The following is an 18,285-nucleotide window of genomic DNA, read 5'->3' as shown; positions in this document are numbered from 1 at the left end:
TGAAACTCCAATACTTTGGCCATCTGATGGGAAGACCTGACTCATTTGAAAAGACCCTGATGCTGGGAAAGATTGAAGGCAGGAGGAGAAGGGGATGACAGAGGATGAGATGGTTGAATGGCATCACCGACTCAATGGACATGAGTTTGAGTAAGCTCTGGGAGTTGGTGATGGACAGGGAAGCCTGGCATGCTGCAGTCCATGGGGTCACGAAGAGTTGGACATGACTGAGGGACCAAACTGACTGACTGAGAGCCAAATTAATACCTTAGAGTGCTGTCCTCAGGCTTCCCTGGGGCTTCTCAGTGGTAAAGAATTTGCTTGCCAATGCAGGAGACCCAGTAGACAGAGGTTTGATCCCTGGGTCAGAAAGATCCCCTGGGGAAATGGCACCCGCTCCAGTATTCTTGAGTGGATGATCCCATGGACAGAAGAGCCTGGCAGGCTACAGTCCATAGAGTTGCAGAGTTAGACACGAGTGAAGTGATTAAGCACTAGAGTTAGGTGGGTGTTCTCTAATAGGTTTTAAGTGCTCCACCAGTTTTGTGGCTTTGGCTACCAAGATTCCTAGTAGCTACAGTCTAGACCTCATGTGCACACTAATAGAAACTAACAGTAACCTAGCCAAGTGAAGGCCTTGTGTGAAGTGCCAGCAATTCCCAGTGTGGAACTGGGGAGTAGGGAAAGGACTGAACCAGCTGACCCCAAGAAACGTGGACTGGGATTGCAATCAAATGAAGAACAGTGGATAAAACCAATAGCTAGAGGCTTGGGTTCTGGGTGGAACCATATGTTAGCTCAGGTTGACCTGCCCCAGACTGGAAAGCCAATTCAATTAGAAGCTTGACACAGAGAGTGGAGCTCAGAACCAAGAGGAACTTACCCACAGCCCTTGGAAGTGGAAAGAAAGAGAACTCAGAGGATTTGTGGGTTATCAATTTGCCTGTAATGCAGGAGACCTGGGTTCAGTCCCTGGGTTGGGAAGATATCCTGGAGAAGGGAATGGGTACCCACTTCAGTATTCTTGCCTAGAGAATCCCATGGACAGAGAAGCCTGCTGGGCTACAGTCCATGGTGCCATCAAGAGTTGGATGGGCTGAGTGACTAACACTTTTCACTTCACCTTAGTGAACACAGTGAGGCACTTGAGTCTCATCGTTGTAGTGTCCTGGTGCTGACACTGTACCCAACCCAACACAGGGCATGGTCGATATTCGTGCAGGAAATCAACACAACCCCCAGTGTGCAGTTTCATGTTGATCCATCTCACCTCCCACAAAGGCCAGAAAACAGGTGAGAAGGGCATTCTGGCCTAGGAAAAATAAACCCTTTCCCAGAAGCTGCTCTATAAGACAAAGTCCAGGACAAGTAAACAGAGATCAAAGAAGCTTCCAGGCCCCCTCACCACATCAGGGTCACGGCAGCCAGTACATCCCTACCAGGGCCATGGAGGGGGTTGACCAGAGTTGTGTCTGCCCAGTCTGCTGGGGCTTGTAGGGGACAGGGAGGGTTTGTGCATAAAATTTAAGAGACTGCAGGGACAAGATGGCTTTCTGGGATCTTTGACTGCTTCTTCTTGCTTCCTAATAACACAGAGGGCATTTCTGTCATTGCATCATAGGCTTCGGCTTTGGCATCTGAGATGTGGGTTTGAACACCTCCTCTTTCATTTGCTGTGGGACCAACATCCCAGGGACACATTGAGGATGAAATCAGATCATAAAGGGCTGAGAGCAGAGGGTGGCTCGTAGTCCACCCTTCATCGTGAAAGCGTGGCATTCATGTTCATCTCCGCTGTTCCCGGTTCCTCTGCATCCCTGCCCAGAGAAACGATGAGGTTTGCTTCTGCTCTTCTTCCCAAAGCTGACCGCCCTAGAAGGCGCATCACCCATTACGTATCCCCAGAACTGTCCAGACGGCCCTGGCAGGATGGCTAGAGTTGGTGCCATCAGAAACAAGGATGTGGGCAGACACTTCCTAAATCATCATATCTGCCTCCCAGGTGACTATATGACTGTCTGAAAAGTTTGTTGATGATTAAAGAATTTTGACAAGAACACCTAATGAAGAGAAATTCATTTTTAATTGTGGCTTCTTGACACCTGCCACCGTATCACTGGTATTGCCCCTGTGCCACAGATCCGGGATTAAAATTCACAATTCACGCTGGCCGAGTGCGGTTCTAACCGAGGGGCACAGTCTGAGTCTGGCCGGGAGTTTACACAGCTGGGAATCCCTGTAGAGAAAGCTTTCACTGTCAATTTTTGATCCCTCAAACTGGAATACTTGCCCTGACCTTGTCTAATGTTTAATCTGTGTTTATCCAGCATTGTATTGACTCATGGTCTGAGTGAGGTGACAAGGCAGCAGGAGTCTTGAGATCACGCGCAGCACGATGGGGCTGCGGGGGCTCCTCTGCATGTGCCTGGTGTCCCTGCTCGCCCTGCAGGCTGTGGCCGCTCAGGGTTCACCCACACGCAATCCCAAAGGTGGCAAGGTATGTGGGTATACCCCTGGGCCAGAACCAGGCAGCTGAGCCTGGAAGGGAGCCCAGGGACGGGGGCTTTCCCCACCCACCTCGACTTCCTCTGAAGGGAGAGGACCCCCTAGCAGCACTGGGGAGATGAAGCTGGGGTGTTGAGGACACAGGCTACATCCCACTCCCATGCCTTAACAGATAGGCCCTGGTCCCCTGAGTGCTTGCATTCACACTTGCCCTGGTTTTGTTTTACAGAAGCGAATGGCTGTGGACGCAGTGAGTGTGGGTCTCGGCAAAGGGGTCTGTGGTGGGGCCATTATTACTGCCAGTTTCCCCCAGGCTTCGGGGCATGCCCCTGGGCAGGGGGACTCCCGACTCCCACAAACAGGGGCTCTCTAGCCACCTCAATTCCCATGGCACTGTTTCATGCATACAGAATAGCACCCATGTCAGAGCTGGGTGCTGGGGGGCCCCCATCCTAGGCCACCTCCTGCACATCCCACTTTAGGCTGTCGATGGTGTGGTCATCCGCAGTTTGAAAGTCAACTGCAAAGTCACCTCTCGCTTCGCCCACTACATCATCACCAGCCAAGTGGTCAACAGCGCTGACACAGCCAAGGAAGTGTCCTTCAATGTGGAAATACCCAAGACGGCCTTCATCAGTGATTTTGCCATGTGCGTGCCTTGCCTGGTTCACCAGGCCCAGCCCACAGCCAGGGCTCCCCTCATCCCCAAGGGCCACGGGCCAGACCCAGCTCTGAGGGACTGAAAAGCCCTTTAGGGCCTGCTCTGGGCTGCCATCTTGGAGAGCAAACCAAAGCCTCTGACAGTATGTTTTCAGCCAAGGGCCCAGGAGCACAGGCCAGCACCCAAGGCTTAAAGCTGGACCCTGTGGCCGGGGCTGCCCACCTCCGTGCTAGGGTCCCTGAGCAACTCTAGGGTCAGCGGGAGACCAGCAGGGGAAGCCCTTCCCCAAGTGCTCACCTGGACAGGGCCTCCTCAGTGCCACCCCCCACCTCCATTCCCCCCCGCCCCCGAGCTGGGAGCGCCCCCAACTCAAGGCCCCATGTGGTGGGGGAGGGGCACTGCCCTGATGGCTTCTTCCTCCCTGCAGCACAGCAGATGAAAATGCCTTCACCGGAGACATAAAGGACAAAGTGACCGCATGGAAGCAATACCGGAAAGCAGCCATCTCAGGAGAGAATGCAGGACTTGTCAGGTGAGCTCTGGGCCCTGCCGGCCCAATCTCTGGTGCCACCCACCCCCTGCCAGCATGGATCTGAAGGCTGCAAGGTGTCTTGGGTGGAGGGCAGCCCCGGATGAGGGGATGGGAGTAAACTGGTCAAACCCACTGCTGGCACAGGTGTGCTGGACAAGACCTCTGGAGAAGGGGGCCCTGACTCTGGCCAGTCAGCTAAGGCAGGGTGAGGGTCAAAGAAGGCTGGGGGAAGCACTAAAAATAAGAGAAATTGATTCTGAGGAGTATGTTTTAAGTGACAAGGACCCACACGTCACTTACCATGTGACGCGTCTGGTTTTGGCCCTGGTGGCACATCCAGGGCCTCAGGGAGAACAATGGAGCAGTTCTCCATCCACATCATCGTCGGTCCACGGAGCAAGGCCACGTTCCAGCTGACCTACGAGGAGGTGCTGAGGCGGAAGCTCATGCAGTACGACATTGTCATCAAAGTCAAGCCCCAGCAGCTGGTGCAGCATTTTGAGGTAGCTCACGGGTGACCACAGGCAGGTGTGAGGTCTCGGGAGCCAGGCTCTTGCCTTTCCCTCACTGTGGCTGCACATGTAAGCTCGGCACCCTGTGTGTGCAGTCCTGGGCACACAGGGAGGGTACTAACTCTTCCGGGTGGGCTCCAGTGGCTCTCTGTGGCTCCCTGAACCCTCCAGCCTTCTCCTTCTGAGCCTCAGTTTGCTCATCTGTTAAATGGGGGTTCTGTGTGTCCCAGAAGTGCCGCAAAGACCATGAGAGATAGTGAATGTTCAGGGATTTTATAGGAAACTCCCAGGCAGCCTGAGGGGCTGTCATTGTGGCTGGCACGTAAGTGGTGGCTGAGTTGAGGGGCACAGACATGCACATCTTCATTTGGCCAATATTTTTGGAATGCCTGTGACATGTGCTGAGAGCTGGGTGGGCGCTGCATACAGTGGGGGGGCCAGGATACACGCTGGCTCTTGGCTGAGACTTGATGATGGTTCCCAAATGCGAGCCTTGGTGCAGGAGTTGTTTCAATGCCACAGATCGACGTGGACATCTTTGAGCCCCAGGGGATCAGGAAGCTGGATGTCGAGGCCTCCTTCCTCCCCAAGGAACTGGCTGCCCAACTTATCAAGAAGTCCTTCTCAGGGAAAAAGGTGCGTCAGATGGCAGAGCCCTCAGAGACTTCTCAGCCTAGCTCAACCAGGCAGGGGCTGCAGGCTGCCCTATGGGAGAGAGAGAGGAGAACTCAGCACTTCTGATTCTCAAAAGCCTAAGGCTGGGGAGGGTCTGTCTGCCTGGTCTGCAGCGAGTTGCTGGCTTCCTTAAGCCTCAGTTTCCTCTTTGCTTATCTCATACTCCAGGGAAAGCATTCATGGTATGTAGGGCACATGTGTAAACCTCAGCATTCCAAGCCCCAGTGTTCTTGGAAACATGATTAAGTTTTGCAAGGATGTTGGCCTACCCAGTCACTTACCACTTGTCGCTTCCCACCCATCTACAAGAATTCCAGGAGCACCCTGCTTGCTCCTACCCCGGTTCCTGAGGAGTGCGGCATATGGGTGGGTGATACCCAGCTAGTGCCCCGCTTCCTAACTTGCCCTCAACTAGAGCCAGGAGCAAACCGTTTATTCCCCACCCACCTTTGGTAGTGACTGTAACAGTTCACTTAGAAGAAATGTTTCCTACAGTTTTGGAGGGGTTCCTTAGAAACAAAATGCGACACGGTGGAGTGCTAGCAAACGCGCTTGCTTTCAGTAGGGGACCAAGGGAATGGTCTTTGTCTTCCTAGTAATTCTTTTCAAATATCTTTAATGAACATATTTTACTTTTATAACCAACAAACAAAATGTAAAAAGAAAGGGTCCTTAAGAAAAATGTGGAAAGTACGGAGGTACAGAAATGTATTGAGGACAGTTCAGTTCAGTTCAGTCACTCAGTCGTGTCCATCTCTTTGCGACCCCATGAACCACAGCACGCCAGGCCTCCCTATCCATCACCAACTCCCGGAGCTTACTCAACTTTTTCACTCTTCTCTTTCACTTTCATCAAGAGGCTCTTTAGCTCTTCTTCACTTTCGGCCATAAGGGTGGTGTCATCTCCATATCTGAGGTTATTTCTCCCGGCAATCTTGATTCCAGCTTGTGTTTCCTCCAGCCCAGTGTTTCTCATGATGTACTCTGCAATAGAAGTTAAATAGGCAGGGTGACAATATACAGCCTTGACGTACTCCTTTTCTTATTTGGAACCAGTCTGTTGTTCCATGTCCAGTTCTAACTGTTGCTTCCTGACCTGCATACAGGTTTCTCAAGAGGCAGGTCAGGTGGTCTGGTATTCCCATCTCCTTCAGAATTTTCCGCAGTTTATTGTGATCCACACAGTCAAAGGCTTTGGCATAGTCAATAAAGCAGAAATAGATGTTTTTTTTCTGAAACTTTCTTGCTTTTTTGATGATCCAGCAGATGTTGGCAATTTGATCTCTGGTTCCTCTGCCTTTTCTAAATCTAGCTTGAACATCTGGAGGTTCATGGTTCACATATTGCTGAAGCCTGGTTTGGAGAATTTTGCGTATTTACTAGCATGTGAGATGAGTGCAATTGTGCGGTAGTTTGAGCATTCTTTGGCATTGCCTTTCTTTGGGATTGGAATGAAAACTGACCTTTTCCAGTCCTGTGGCCACTGCTGAGTTTTCCAGCAAACCACCCCCAATTTCCCTGAGCACCAGCACCAAGTTCAACCAGGCTGAAGCTCCCACTCTGGGCCCTTCCTTCTCCTTGTCTATCCAGGCAGGTTCCATTTTCCAGCACAGTGTTCTTTGTTCACTGAACAGTATGAGATGCCCAGTGTCTCTCATCCTGGTATTATTTAAATTTTTGGCCACACCGTGTGGCTTGCAGGATCTTAGCTCCCCAACTAGGGATTGAACCTGGGCCCCCAGCAATGAAAGCTCAGAGTCCTGACCACTGGATTGCCAGGGAATTTCCAACATGCTGCTGTTATTTTGTTTTTCATTGTGTACCCGAAATGGCGATACTTATTGTAGACAATTCCAATGATTCAGAAGCATGTAAGCAAAGAAACAGGTCTTCTCTCCTACTCTGCACAGGCGTGCACTCTCAGCAGCAGGGTGAGGGTCGCATGAGACTCATTCCTATGGCTATATACGACACAAACACACATGCACACATCTTACATTGTCCTTGCAAACCAGTAATGCCTCACACTCTCGCTTGTTCCAGGGTCACGTGATTTTCCGCCCCACAGTGAGCCAGCAGCAAACCTGCCCCACGTGCTCTACAACCTTGCTGAACGGGGACTTCAAGGTGACCTACGATGTCAATCGGGATGATGCCTGCGATCTCCTGGTGAGTCTGAACTTCTAGCCTGAGACTTACAGGGCAGACAGGGGTCCTTGTGAGAGCGGCCTCACTCACCCGTTTGTGTTGCAGGTCGCCAATAACTACTTTGCCCACTTCTTTGCTCCCCAAAACCTAAAAAAACTGAACAAGAATGTGGTTTTTGTGATTGACATCAGCTCCTCCATGGAAGGCCAGAAAGTGAAGCAGGTAAATGGTGGCTTTAAACAGCCCAGTGGGAGCTTCTTCAACCCCATCGCCCACCCCGAACTAGTTTTGCCCGCAGAGCCTGGGTTTGGGACTTCTGTCCCTGGCCAGAGGCAGGGTAATCTAACAGGAAATCCCAGTGGTCAGGGCCCCTTCTCACTGTGCAGCTGTGAGCAAGTACACTCACTTCTCGATGGCAAAAATAGGAGCAAGGTGACAGGGCCCACAGAGTCGTGACGTTTACCAGTGGGGGAGGGCTTGGAAGATGAGACCTGTGTTCTAGGCATGTGGGGACGATTACAGGGGTCCCAGAGATGGCTTGCAGCTGGCAGCAGCCTCCCCCCCACACGCATGCTCTGTGCCCTGTCCATGGTGCAGTGAAACCATTGGTGGACAAGTAGGGTTTTATAAACTCGTAACCCTGCCCCCCTGAACTCCTGGTCATTTCCCTTTCCCACTGCGTCCCTTTGCCTTCTCCACGCCCTCAGCCACCCCAGGGCTCACTCAGCAGGAGGCTCCTCTCCTGTCACCACTGGCTTTCTTGTCCCTCCTGCTTGTCTGCCACATGCCTCTAACCCTGTGGGTCTTTTAACTAGGCATCTGGAGATTACAGAAGGCACTATCCTGGGGCCCTGTCCCTCCACTGACTGTCCTATCCTTACAGACCAAGGAGGCACTCCATAAAATCCTGGGGGACATGCGGCCAGGGGACTACTTCAACCTGGTCCTCTTTGGGTCTGCAGTGCAGTCATGGAAGGATTCGCTGGTGCAGGCATCTCCTGCCAACCTGGAGGCAGCTCAGAACTTCGTGCAGCAATTCTCCCTGGCCGGGGGTAGGGGCAGGGGTCTGGGGCCACCTTGATGCCACCTCTGTCCCCTCAGATTGAAGGCACACACTGATCTGCTTTCTCTTTTTTTACAGCTACAAACCTGAATGGAGGTCTGCTTAGGGGAATTGAGATCTTGAACAAAGCTCAGCAAAGCCTCCCAGAACTCAGCAACCACGCCTCAATTCTCATCATGTTGACAGATGGCGAGCCCACAGAGGGTAAGTGCCGTCAGGGATACCCTGGGAGGTGTTGGGTCTGCTCATTAGGGAAGGCACTGGGGACGCCGTCTGGGGGCAGGGAGGCTAAGGGTAAAGCTGAGCACTTGTCTAAGAGCAGAGTTCATACCATAAAGTCTGCAGAAGCTCCAAGGTGCTCCTCTGTCCTGAGGTGGGGAACTGGGAGAGTTTCTGCATGACACAGGGCTGGACAGGGCCCAGAAGGAGGGGCAGGACTCCTAGGCTGAATTTAATGAACTGTGTTTTCAGTACCTCACCAAGCACAGGAGTAGGGACCAAGAAGAGACACTAAGAGAACGAGAAACATCTTTGCCCTTAAGGAGTCCAGGGTCCACTGGGGGAGGCAGACCCAGGAACAGATGCTCTGTCAAGGGCTCTGAAAGAACAGGGTGCCAGGAGGCCAAAGGACCACAGACAAGGGGCACCTGACCCATGCAGAGTCTCAGAAGGCCTCTTGGAGGAAGGTGAGCCCTGAGCTCCATCTGGAAGGAGGAGAGGAGAAGCAGGAAGGCATCCCTGGCAGAAGGGGCAGCTTGAACAAAACAAGGTTTGTGCACCGGCAAGGCCTGTGCAGGAAGTGCAGACATGTATAAAGCAGGTAAAACAGAGCGGAAAGGTCAGCAGGCCCTCACAGGCCATGGGAGGAGCCATGGAGGGTTTAAAATCAGATTTGCTCATGATGGATCCATGGAAATGGACAGTCTTCTAGGAGCTCTGTTAGCAGCTGTTGCATCACCCAGGGGAGACAGCAAGAGGCGTGGCCTCAAGAGGCTAGTGGGGACTGGAGATGGTCTGAGATGGGAGGCTTGGCCCCCAGAGGGTGCCCCAAAGTGCCCTCATGCCCCACACGCATCCCATCCCTACCTGGCTGTGTGGCTGCAGGGGTGACGGATCGTACCCAAATCCTCAAGAATATCCGAGATGGCATCAAGGGCAGGTTCCCACTCTACAACTTGGGCTTTGGCCATGATGTGGACTTGAACTTCCTGGAGATCATGTCCCTGGAGAACAATGGACGTGTCCAGAGAATCTACGAGGACCATGACGCCACCCAGCAGCTGCAGGTCTCCTCCCCCACAGCCCATCAAAGTCACGCCATGGGGATCAGAGCCTTGGCAGCCATGTACCCACCAGCCCAGAGCAGATAAAGCCCTGGTGTAGAGTTCAACTTAGCTGCAGGACCTTGAGCCAGTTCCTTAACCCCTGAGCCTGCAATTCCTTCTATAAGGCAGCGATCCTGACATACCACTTTGTGAGGGGGTTTCCTGTTGGATGCCTAGGGTGATGCACCAGCTCTGAGGCTGCACCCCTCCCCGTTCCTGCAGGGTTTCTATGAGCAGGTAGCCAACCCCCTCCTGAGGGATGTGGAGTTGCTGTACCCCCGGGAAGCCGTCTCAGACCTGACCCAGCACCGCCATAAACAGTACTACGAAGGCTCGGAAATCATGGTGGCGGGGCGCATTGCTGACCACAAACTGAGCAGCTTCAAGGCGGACGTGCGAGCTCACGGGGTAAATAGAGGGCTGCAAAGGGTGGAGAGGCACTCAGAAGCTCCCCACCCCTGTGCCCCTGGCAGCCTCTCTTTCCCCAGAGGAGTGCCCTCACCCCACCAGGCCACACACAGCCAAGCGCTGAACATTCTCCCGACGCAGTCATCCTGAGGGCAGGCTCAAGTGGCCTTGATAAGTGGGCATCCCTTGCAGCCAACTGGACCACCTGTTATTCCCCATGTCATTCCCCCCAGAGCATGAGGCAGTGAGAGGCTAGCGTCTTCCTTCTCAAGTGACACTATTTCCTGAGCACCCACTACGCACTCAGCTTTGTGCCACAGTGCAGTGCACGTGTGCACATGCACACTTGGGGTCCTGGAGGCCTGGAGTCCAGCCATGTGGTGTAGCTGAGGGTTCAGGACTCCGGCTTTCAGTGAGGAAAGCTGAGCTAGACCTCGGCTCCAGGTGGGTGACATTGATCAAATGGGTCCAGGTCTCTAGGCCTTTCTGTACTATGAGGGTAAAACTGCACTGGAGAGTTGTGTGGAGTAAATGGAATAATCCATGTAGTAGGCTTATGCAATGCCTGGTGCATGGCAAACCCCTGGGAAGAGGTGCCCCCATATCATAGCTGAGGAGAAAAGGCACACTTGTGTGCTGCGGCGAGTTGAATGGGCATCTGGAGGAGCGGGGTGGGGTGGACACAGTTGCATGGTGGACTGGCCAGCTGTTTGCTGGCATCCCCCAGACAGAGTAACTCCATGAGAGCAGAGCCTGATCCTCCTCCCCTGGGATCCCAAGGCCTGGGTCAACTTGGCTCACAGAGGGTGCTTGGCAACCTTTATGGAAGGAATGGATGGGTGAGGATGAGAAGTGCAGGCTTAGGGAAGACGGGATGGAATGCTGACAAAGGCTCACAGCCTCTCTCCCCCTCGCCTCTCTCAGGAGGGCCAAGAATTCATGACAACCTGCCTGGTGGATGAGGAAGAGATGAAGAAACTGCTCCGAGAACGGGGCCACATGCTGGAGAACCACGTTGAACGCCTGTGGGCCTACCTGACCATCCAGGAGCTGCTGGCCAAGCGGTACCAGCCCATTGGCTGCCTAGGGGAATGGGGGCACAACCACCCAAGAGCACCACCCCCCGCAACCCCTGGGTCTCTGAACTAAGAAGGGGTGGTTCTGAGTCTTGAAGCGTGTGAGCAGGTCAGATTTACTGTTCTCTGACTTTGCTCTCTAAGTTAATATCAACCAGGCAGTCGATGTGTGGGCGGGGCCTGCAGGGGGGCACAGGGCGGCCTGCCATTTGCTCCTACTTAGCTCTGTGGGCGATGCTGCCCTTGCCCGTGGGGCTGCTGTGTCCAGACACACTCAGTTCATCCTCACAACATGCCGAGCACACCGGGGTTCAGAGAGGCTAGACCACTTGCCAGAATGTCACAGCTGTTGAATTCTGGGGCACATCCCCCAGCTCTACCAAACCTCCAGGTTTTCCCTATGAAACTGTTAGTCACTCAGTGATGTCCGACTCTGCAACCGCATGGACTATAGCCCTCCAGGCTCCTCTGTCCATGGAATTCTCCAGGCAAGAACACGGGATCTTCCCGACCCAGGGATCGAACCTGGGTCTCCCGTATTGCAGGCAGATTCTTTGCCGTCTGAGTCACCAAGGAAACCCATTTCTCTATGGGAGGCATTTAAATCATGAGGTCCTTGAAGGCAGCCCCTGAGTGGGGCCACTGCAGGGGCTTATTCCATGCCTGTTGAACAAGTGAACAATGGCAGGAAAGGACAAGGGAATGCAAGTTTACTGTTGTCCAAGCTGCAGGAGCCGGTGTCTGTCTCGCAGGATGAAGTTGGAGGGCGAGGAGAAGGCCAACGTGTCAGCAAAGGCCCTGCAGATGTCGTTGGCCTATCAGTTCGTGACCCCACTGACCTCCATGACCGTCAGGGGCATGACAGACCAGGACGGCCTGGAGCCCATCATTGATAAGCCCCTGGATGGTATGGGCTGGCTGAGGGGAGGCTGTGGGCATGGGGAGGCTTCTGAGAACCAAAAGCCTCCAGGGCGTTAATTCTCTTTCCTTTCTCTCCTTTCTAGATTCTCCGCCCTTGGGTGAGTTTTTAAATCATGTTGACTTTTGCAAGGGGCTCTGGGTGGCTGGGCAAGTGGCGCAGTTCTGGCCACCAGGCACACAGTTCCCCACCCCACACCTGCCCGACTCCAGCCTTTCTTGGTCTCTTCCTTCCCTGAGATGCCCTTCCCCACTTTGTTGTAACCAAACTGTTGCCACCTGAGTGTTTGGGGAGCCCTCACACAGCCTGAACCCCTCCACTCCCGGGCCTTCTTTGGGGCCCTTAGTGTGAGCATCCATTTGCAAGGAGGACTGGGACCCCCAGGAGGAGGGCTGGGACCCCTAGGAGAGGGCTGAGTCCCACAGGAGGAGGCCTGGGACCCCCAGGAAGAGGGCTGCCCAGGCCTGACTGATGTTTTGGCCCAGTTGCCCTTGGAGCAGGGAGGGTGACACTGTCCTCTGTCCTTGTCCTCTACAGAGATGGTGGGACCCAGAAAGAGTAAGTGGCCGTCACCCTGACAACGCACGTCTTACCTCTGCTCCACAGGACCACCCTCAGTCCTAAGCAAAGCCCAGGGTGTTGCCCATCTAAGGCTGTCTCTCTCTGCTCCAGTGCTCCTCGCTCCCTCTCACTGGGAGCCCTCAGAACTCTCCCCCTGACCTGGGCCTGGCCTCCCAACCCCGGAGCCACCAGCCCACCAGGTCCTCAGGAAGGAGACCGAGCTGGGGCCAGGACACTGGTGGTGGTGATTTAGTTGCTCAGTCATGTCTGACTCTTGCAACCCCATGGACTATAGCCCACTGGGCTCCTCTGTCGATGGGATTTCCCAAACAAGAATACTGGAGTGGGTTGCCATTTTCTTCTCCAGGCCAGGCCATTGCTCTGGGCCAAACTTCCATTCCCACATCCCGAGAGGTGTCAAAGTCTCCATGTCCACTCGTGCACCCGTGGCCTCAGGCCAGCCTGCCTGGGTGGGAGGGGCCCCAGAGAAGGAGCCACCAGCTCCAGGGAAGGCCTGGCCACCTCCCTTCTAAAGGCCGTTCACTCTTGCTGCTCAGCCTTCATGCTAGCGGCCTCTCAGCCTGCTCCAACGCACTCCAGCCTCAACATCAAGAAGTTGCCAGACCAAGTGACTAGCGGTGAGTCCTTGGGAGGGTCTGAGGGACACTCCTGCCTGGCTGAACCCTTGTCCCCAGCTGGCCCCATCTGCCTAACGCTCAGTCTAATGGACTCCATGCTGTGCCCTCAGTGGATACTGACCCGCACTTCCTCATCCACGTGCCCCAGAAAGAGGACACACTGTGCTTCAACATCAACGAGGAGCCTGGTGTGGTCCTGAGCCTGGTGCAGGATCCTGACACAGGTACTGGTGAGATCACACCCTCTGCCAGAGAGGGTGGGGCCCGGGCTCCTCTGCCCTCAACGTTCAGCCATAACCAGGAAGGACAGTGGTTGTGGCCTCCACTGCCCACATCCAGTGTACCCGCCACCTGGCTGGGCTCAGCCTGCCGCCATCACACCCCATCCACCTGCCTGGGCGCTATACAGGGCCAGCTTCGTGGGCATGTGACCTGTGCAGGTGCACAGAAGCGTGCACTGGGAAGGGCTCCATGCTTGATTTAATGCTCCGCTGTTGCATCCTGAAATTCTTAATTTTTGAAGGAGGGGCCCCTTGTTTTCATTTTGTACCGAGTCCTGTAAATTATCCTGTGACCCTGCTGCATACCCCTCCCTTGGCCCTGCATAGCTGCAGGGGGCTTGGAGTCGACCTCCCCGCTGCCCCCCGGGCTCCAGTGATGAGAACAACGCCCTCTCCATATCTTGGACACTTCTCCCACCCTCCCAGTCCATTCAGGTCATCTGCATACATTTGTTGAGCACATCCAAAGGGCTGGGGACACAATGGAAACCCGGACAAAGTCCCTGCTCTCGTGGAGTTTAGGGAAGGGAGATAAACAGGTGAAATGATTCCTAGCTGAACATTTCAGAGCATGAGACAAGGATAGTTTGGGGATGGTGACAATGGGGAGGGGGCTGCTGGCTGCCCAGTTCAGAGGAGGCCTCTGTGGAGAGGCCCCAAGATTCACCTACAGCACCTGCCCTGTGTCATGGAGAAGCAGCAGCCCCAAGGCCTGTCCTGGGGAGGCGAAACCTCCTTCAGAGCGCAGAACGGAGCGTTCTAAATCTCAGAGAGGGTGGTGGGAAGGGAGGCAGGTGCTGTGTGGCCTGCACCTGTCCTGAAGGCCTACCTCCTTGGGTGCTGAGGCTCTCAGTGACCAAAGAGGGAGGGCAGGAGCAAAGACTGGCTGGCAGGGTTCTGGTGAGAGCTGGCCCCAGACCTGATGACCCTTCACCCTACTGCAGGCTTCTCAGTGAATGGGCAGCTCATCGGCAATGAGGCTGGGAGCCCTGGGAAGCATGAGGGCACGTACTTCGGGCGGCTGGGGATCGCAAACCCCGCAACTGACTTCCAGCTGGAAGTGACTCCTCAGAACATTACGCTGAACCCTGGGTCTGGTGGGCCCGTGTTCTCCTGGAGGGACCAGGCCTTCCTGCGGCAAAATGAGTAACCAGCTTAGGCGGGGGCCTGGGAAGGGAGGCAGGGGTGAGTGTGGTGAGGACCAAGGCATGAAGCCCCAGAGCCAGCCCCGCCACCCGAGCCTGTGGACCCTCATTCCCTGAGCTCTGTCTGTGAGTGAGGTCATAAGGCCTCCGTGCAGACATGTTGGGCCCTGTGAACCTTTCCCAACCCCTCACTCCCAATTTCCTTTGGTTCCGGGATGCGTGTCTCTGGGCCTGGCTGCCTGAGCTCCTATGGCACCCTTGCCCCACAGTCCTGTCTCCACCAAACCAAGCAACTCATCTTCCCAGGCCCAGCGCAAGGGCCACCTCTGCCCTGAACCCATCCTGGTCTCTTCCTCTGCTGAACTTGTGTTCTCTGGGCTTGTCTTTCAGTACTGTCTTAGTATGACTTGTTTAGTGTTTGTTCTTTCCTTCACTCATTTATCTGTAAACACTGCTGAGCATCAGAGCCCAGTGCTGGGCAGTGGAGCTATAGGGACAGGTGGGCAGGGTCCAGTATAGTCTATCATACGATGAGTCAAAGAACACAGACTCATACTAGACAGGCTGGAGTAGAAGTCCTGGCTCTGTCACTCACCAGCTATGTGAACTCGAGCAACTTCTTAACCTCTTTGAGCTGTGGTCCTCACAGGATCAAAGTGGGAATTGAATGATATAGTTTCAATGGAGGGCTTAGCACAGGGCCTGTACAGAATATACCCAGCAGCAACATGTGGGAAGGAGTGTGGAGCAAGAAATACTCAACCATCTCAGAGGAGAGGGGGTCATAAGAGCTGGGTCCCAAGGACAAGAGCAGCTGAACGGAGAGGTGCAGTGAAGCCGCATCCACCCTCATGGCACCCGGCCCCACAGGGTGCTGGTGACCATCAACAGGAAGAGGAACCTGGTGGTGTCTGTGGAGGACGGGGGCACCTTCGAGGTCGTCCTGCACCGGGTGTGGAGGGGGAGTGCTGTCCGCCAGGACTTCCTGGGCTTCTATGTGCTGGATAGTCACCGGATGTCAGCACGGACACACGGGCTGCTGGGTATGTCCGGCTGGCCAGGCTGGCAGAGCTGTGGGGGGTGGGGTGTTAGGACTCACCATGGGTCAGCTTTGCGAGGCACCAGGACAGGTGCACCTCCAATGTGGCCTCCAAGGCTCAGAGCTCCAAAGAGGGTCCTGGTGACAGCTTGTCCCTCAAAGAGGCTGTAATCAAACACAGTGAAACTAAAGCTTAAGTGAGCCTAAGAGTGTGTAAGGAGAGGTCCAATTAGAAAATAGAAAGGTCCAGTGGACTCCCAGACACCTCCTGGGTGGGATGGGTCATGGCCACACTGCTTCTCTTTGTGGCCTTCCTGCAGACCCTGCTCTCTACCCCTCACTCCCCTCTCCCCAGCCATATTCCTTTGGAATTCCTATAGAAGCAACATATCTGCTTCTTTATAGTAAGTGAACTAGAGGTGGCTTTGGATGTTAAAATTTATCAGAAACAGTCAAGCCCTTGGGAAAAAATTGTGCCAATAACTCTAAACCTCCAGGGAGTACCTAGTGAGTACAAGGCAGCAAGGACCCCGATGGTAACCACGGTCTCCTGTATGCCTTTCCAGGACAATTCTTCCACCCCTTTGATTATAAAGTGTCCGACCTCCACCCAGGCTCTGACCCCACAAAGACAGATGCCACAATGGTGGTGAAGAACCGCCGCCTGACGGTCACCAGGTGGGTGGACTTTTCTCCCAGCATCTCTGCCCTTGGCCTTCTCCATCATTGGTCCAGGTCTTCTTCCAGGTGTCACATGGGTCGGGTGGGCGTCCTGGGGAGGTACAGCCCTGCTGGATCCAAAAGGTGACCCAAGCTGGCATGTTTCTCCTCAGGGGCTCACAAAAAGACTACAGGAAGGACCCCCGACATGGGGCTGAGGTGACCTGCTGGTTCATTCACAACAATGGGGATGGGCTGATTGACGGCGTCCACACCGACTATATCGTCCCTGATATCTTCTGAGCTCCAGCTGGCACACCCATCCTCCCTTGGGACCACAGCAGAGGGGCAGGGTAGCATCCTGACCTGTGCACTGGCCACACCTTCCTGTCCAAGCTGGTCTCCTATGTCAAAGCACTCATGATTTCCATTAAAGAGAAGCTATGTCTAGTTCAGCCTGGCTGCTTTTGGGGAACAGGGGGTGGCAAGGAGGCAACCCAAGATGTTGCTCCTCAGAAGGGCTCAGGAGTCACGGCAGACCTGGAGGCCGGGAGGGAGCCTGCACCAACTCTGCCTCCACCCCCACCCCCATTCTCTGTAGCCATCTGGCCCTGTGCCCTCTGAATGCCCGAGTGTCCCATGCACATGGCTTCCCCTATTGGTCCAGAGACCAAAGAATACGCTGGCGGATTGTATAGGAATGACCCACAATGGCCGAAGCTGCCCCAGTGCTTCCTGCAGTCAGGTACTGTTTTCAGTGTCTTTGCTGAATTAACTGAATATACACTCCCAACAGCGCTAGGGCTTCCCTGGTGACTGAGATGGTAAAGAATTTCCCTGCAAAGCGGGAGACCTTGGGTTGAGAAGATCCCCTGGAGAAGGGAAGGGCAACTCACTCTGGTATTCTTGCCTGGAGAATCTCATGGACAGAGGAGCCTGGCGGGCTGCAGTCCAAGGGGTTGCTAAGAGTTGGACACGACTGACTGACATACTTTCACTTCCATGCTCCCAACAGCCCTAGGGGACACTTTTGTCATGACTGTTTATATCCGAGGTTAGGTAACTTGTCGCAAATCCCTCATGGTTTAAGTGGTGGAACTGGGATTTGAACCGATTCTATCTGGCATCAGCATCTATGTGCTTAACCACTCCATGTAAATTTTCTGGCGGCTGACGGCCAAAGTTTGTTCTAGATCTTTCTGAGTTCAGTTCAGTTCAGTAGCTCAGTTGTGTCCGACTCTTTGCGACCGAATGGACTGCAGCACGCCAGGCCTTCCTGTCCATCACCAACTCCCGGAGCTTACTCAAACTCATGTCCATTGAGTCAGTGATGCCATCCAACAATCTCATCCTCTGTCATTCCCTTCTCCTCCCGCTTTCAATCTTTCCCAGCATTAGGGTCTTTTCAAATGAATCAGTTCTTCACATCAGGTGGCCAAAGTGTAGGAGTTTCAGCTTCAGAATCAGTCCTTCCAATGAACACTCAGGACTGATCTCCTTAGGATGGACTGGCTGGATCTCCTTGCTCCCCAAGGGACTCTCAAGAGTCTTCTCCAACACCACAGTTCAAAAGCATCAGTTCTTTGGCACTCAGCTTTATAGTCCAATTCTCACATCCATACATGACTACTGGAAAAAACAGCTTTGACTAGACAGACCTTTGTTGGCAAAGTAATGTCTCTGCTTTTTAATATGCTGTCTAGGTTGGTCATAACTTTTCTTCCAAACACCAAGTGTCTTTTATTTTCATGGCTGCAGTCACCATCTGTAATGATTTTGGAGCCCCCAAAAATAAAGTCTGTCATTGTTTCCATTGTTCCCCCATCTATTTGCCATGAAGTGATGGGACCAGATGCCATTATCTTACTTTTCTGAATGTTGAGTTTTGAGCCAACTTTTTCACTCTCCTCTTTCACTTTCATCACTAAAGAGGCTCTTTAGTTCTTTGCTTTCTGCCATAAGGGTGGTGTTATCTGCATATCTGAGGTTATTGATATTTCTCCCGGCAATTTTGATTCCAGCTTGTGCTTCATGCTGGACTGAAGGAAGCATGATATACTCTCATGATGTACCCTGCATATAAGTTAAATAAGCAGTGTGACAATATACAGCCTTGACGTACTCCTTTTCCCAATTT

At 53.7% G+C, this 18,285-nt stretch overlaps 2 protein-coding genes across 3 annotated transcripts in view; one reads left to right on the top strand and one right to left on the bottom strand.

Moving 5' to 3' along the window:
* The window catches only part of NEK4 (NIMA related kinase 4), a 44,644-nt gene extending 39,808 nt beyond the window's left edge, over positions 1-4,836 (bottom strand). The window contains exon 1 of the mRNA XM_044934114.2: positions 3,999-4,836. Coding sequence (XP_044790049.1) covers positions 3,999-4,034 — 36 coding nt within the window. The 5' untranslated portion in view covers positions 4,035-4,836. The remainder of the gene's footprint in view (positions 1-3,998) is intronic.
* Positions 2,354-16,598, top strand: ITIH1 (inter-alpha-trypsin inhibitor heavy chain 1). Of its 2 annotated transcripts, XM_006050240.3 has the most exons (22): positions 2,355-2,497; positions 2,735-2,755; positions 2,988-3,154; positions 3,594-3,698; positions 4,039-4,201; positions 4,733-4,846; positions 6,929-7,054; positions 7,139-7,255; positions 7,917-8,085; positions 8,175-8,300; positions 9,201-9,382; positions 9,644-9,829; positions 10,754-10,893; positions 11,658-11,812; positions 11,910-11,924; positions 12,362-12,382; positions 12,943-13,023; positions 13,134-13,247; positions 14,249-14,450; positions 15,320-15,492; positions 16,055-16,166; positions 16,322-16,598. In XM_006050240.3, exons 1-22 carry the CDS (start codon positions 2,396-2,398, stop codon positions 16,449-16,451), a joined length of 2,721 nt encoding a protein of 906 aa, XP_006050302.3. In that variant the 5' UTR covers positions 2,355-2,395; the 3' UTR covers positions 16,452-16,598. The 2 variants fall into 2 exon arrangements, with proteins under 2 accessions (XP_025128212.2, XP_006050302.3); XM_025272427.2 differs by lacking the exons at positions 14,249-14,450; positions 15,320-15,492 and having other exon boundaries at positions 2,354-2,497.
* The last annotated feature ends 1,687 nt before the right edge of the window (positions 16,599-18,285 follow it).

Source organism: Bubalus bubalis, chromosome 21 (assembly GCF_019923935.1).
Source record: "Bubalus bubalis isolate 160015118507 breed Murrah chromosome 21, NDDB_SH_1, whole genome shotgun sequence".
NCBI lineage: Eukaryota > Metazoa > Chordata > Mammalia > Artiodactyla > Bovidae > Bubalus > Bubalus bubalis.
The sequence above is the reverse complement of the archived record's forward strand: the minus strand, read 5'-3'. Positions and strand labels throughout refer to the sequence as shown.

Excerpts from the sequence above, each read along its gene's own strand:
- ITIH1 (XM_006050240.3), top strand. The coding sequence starts at position 2,396 with ATGGGGCTGCGGGGGCTCCTCTGCATGTGCCTGGTGTCCCTGCTCGCC. Across the intron at positions 9,383-9,643 it reads ACGCCACCCAGCAGCTGCAG|GGTTTCTATGAGCAGGTAGC; the intron begins GTCTCCTCCCCC and ends CCGTTCCTGCAG. Across the intron at positions 15,493-16,054 it reads ACGGACACACGGGCTGCTGG|GACAATTCTTCCACCCCTTT; the intron begins GTATGTCCGGCT and ends ATGCCTTTCCAG.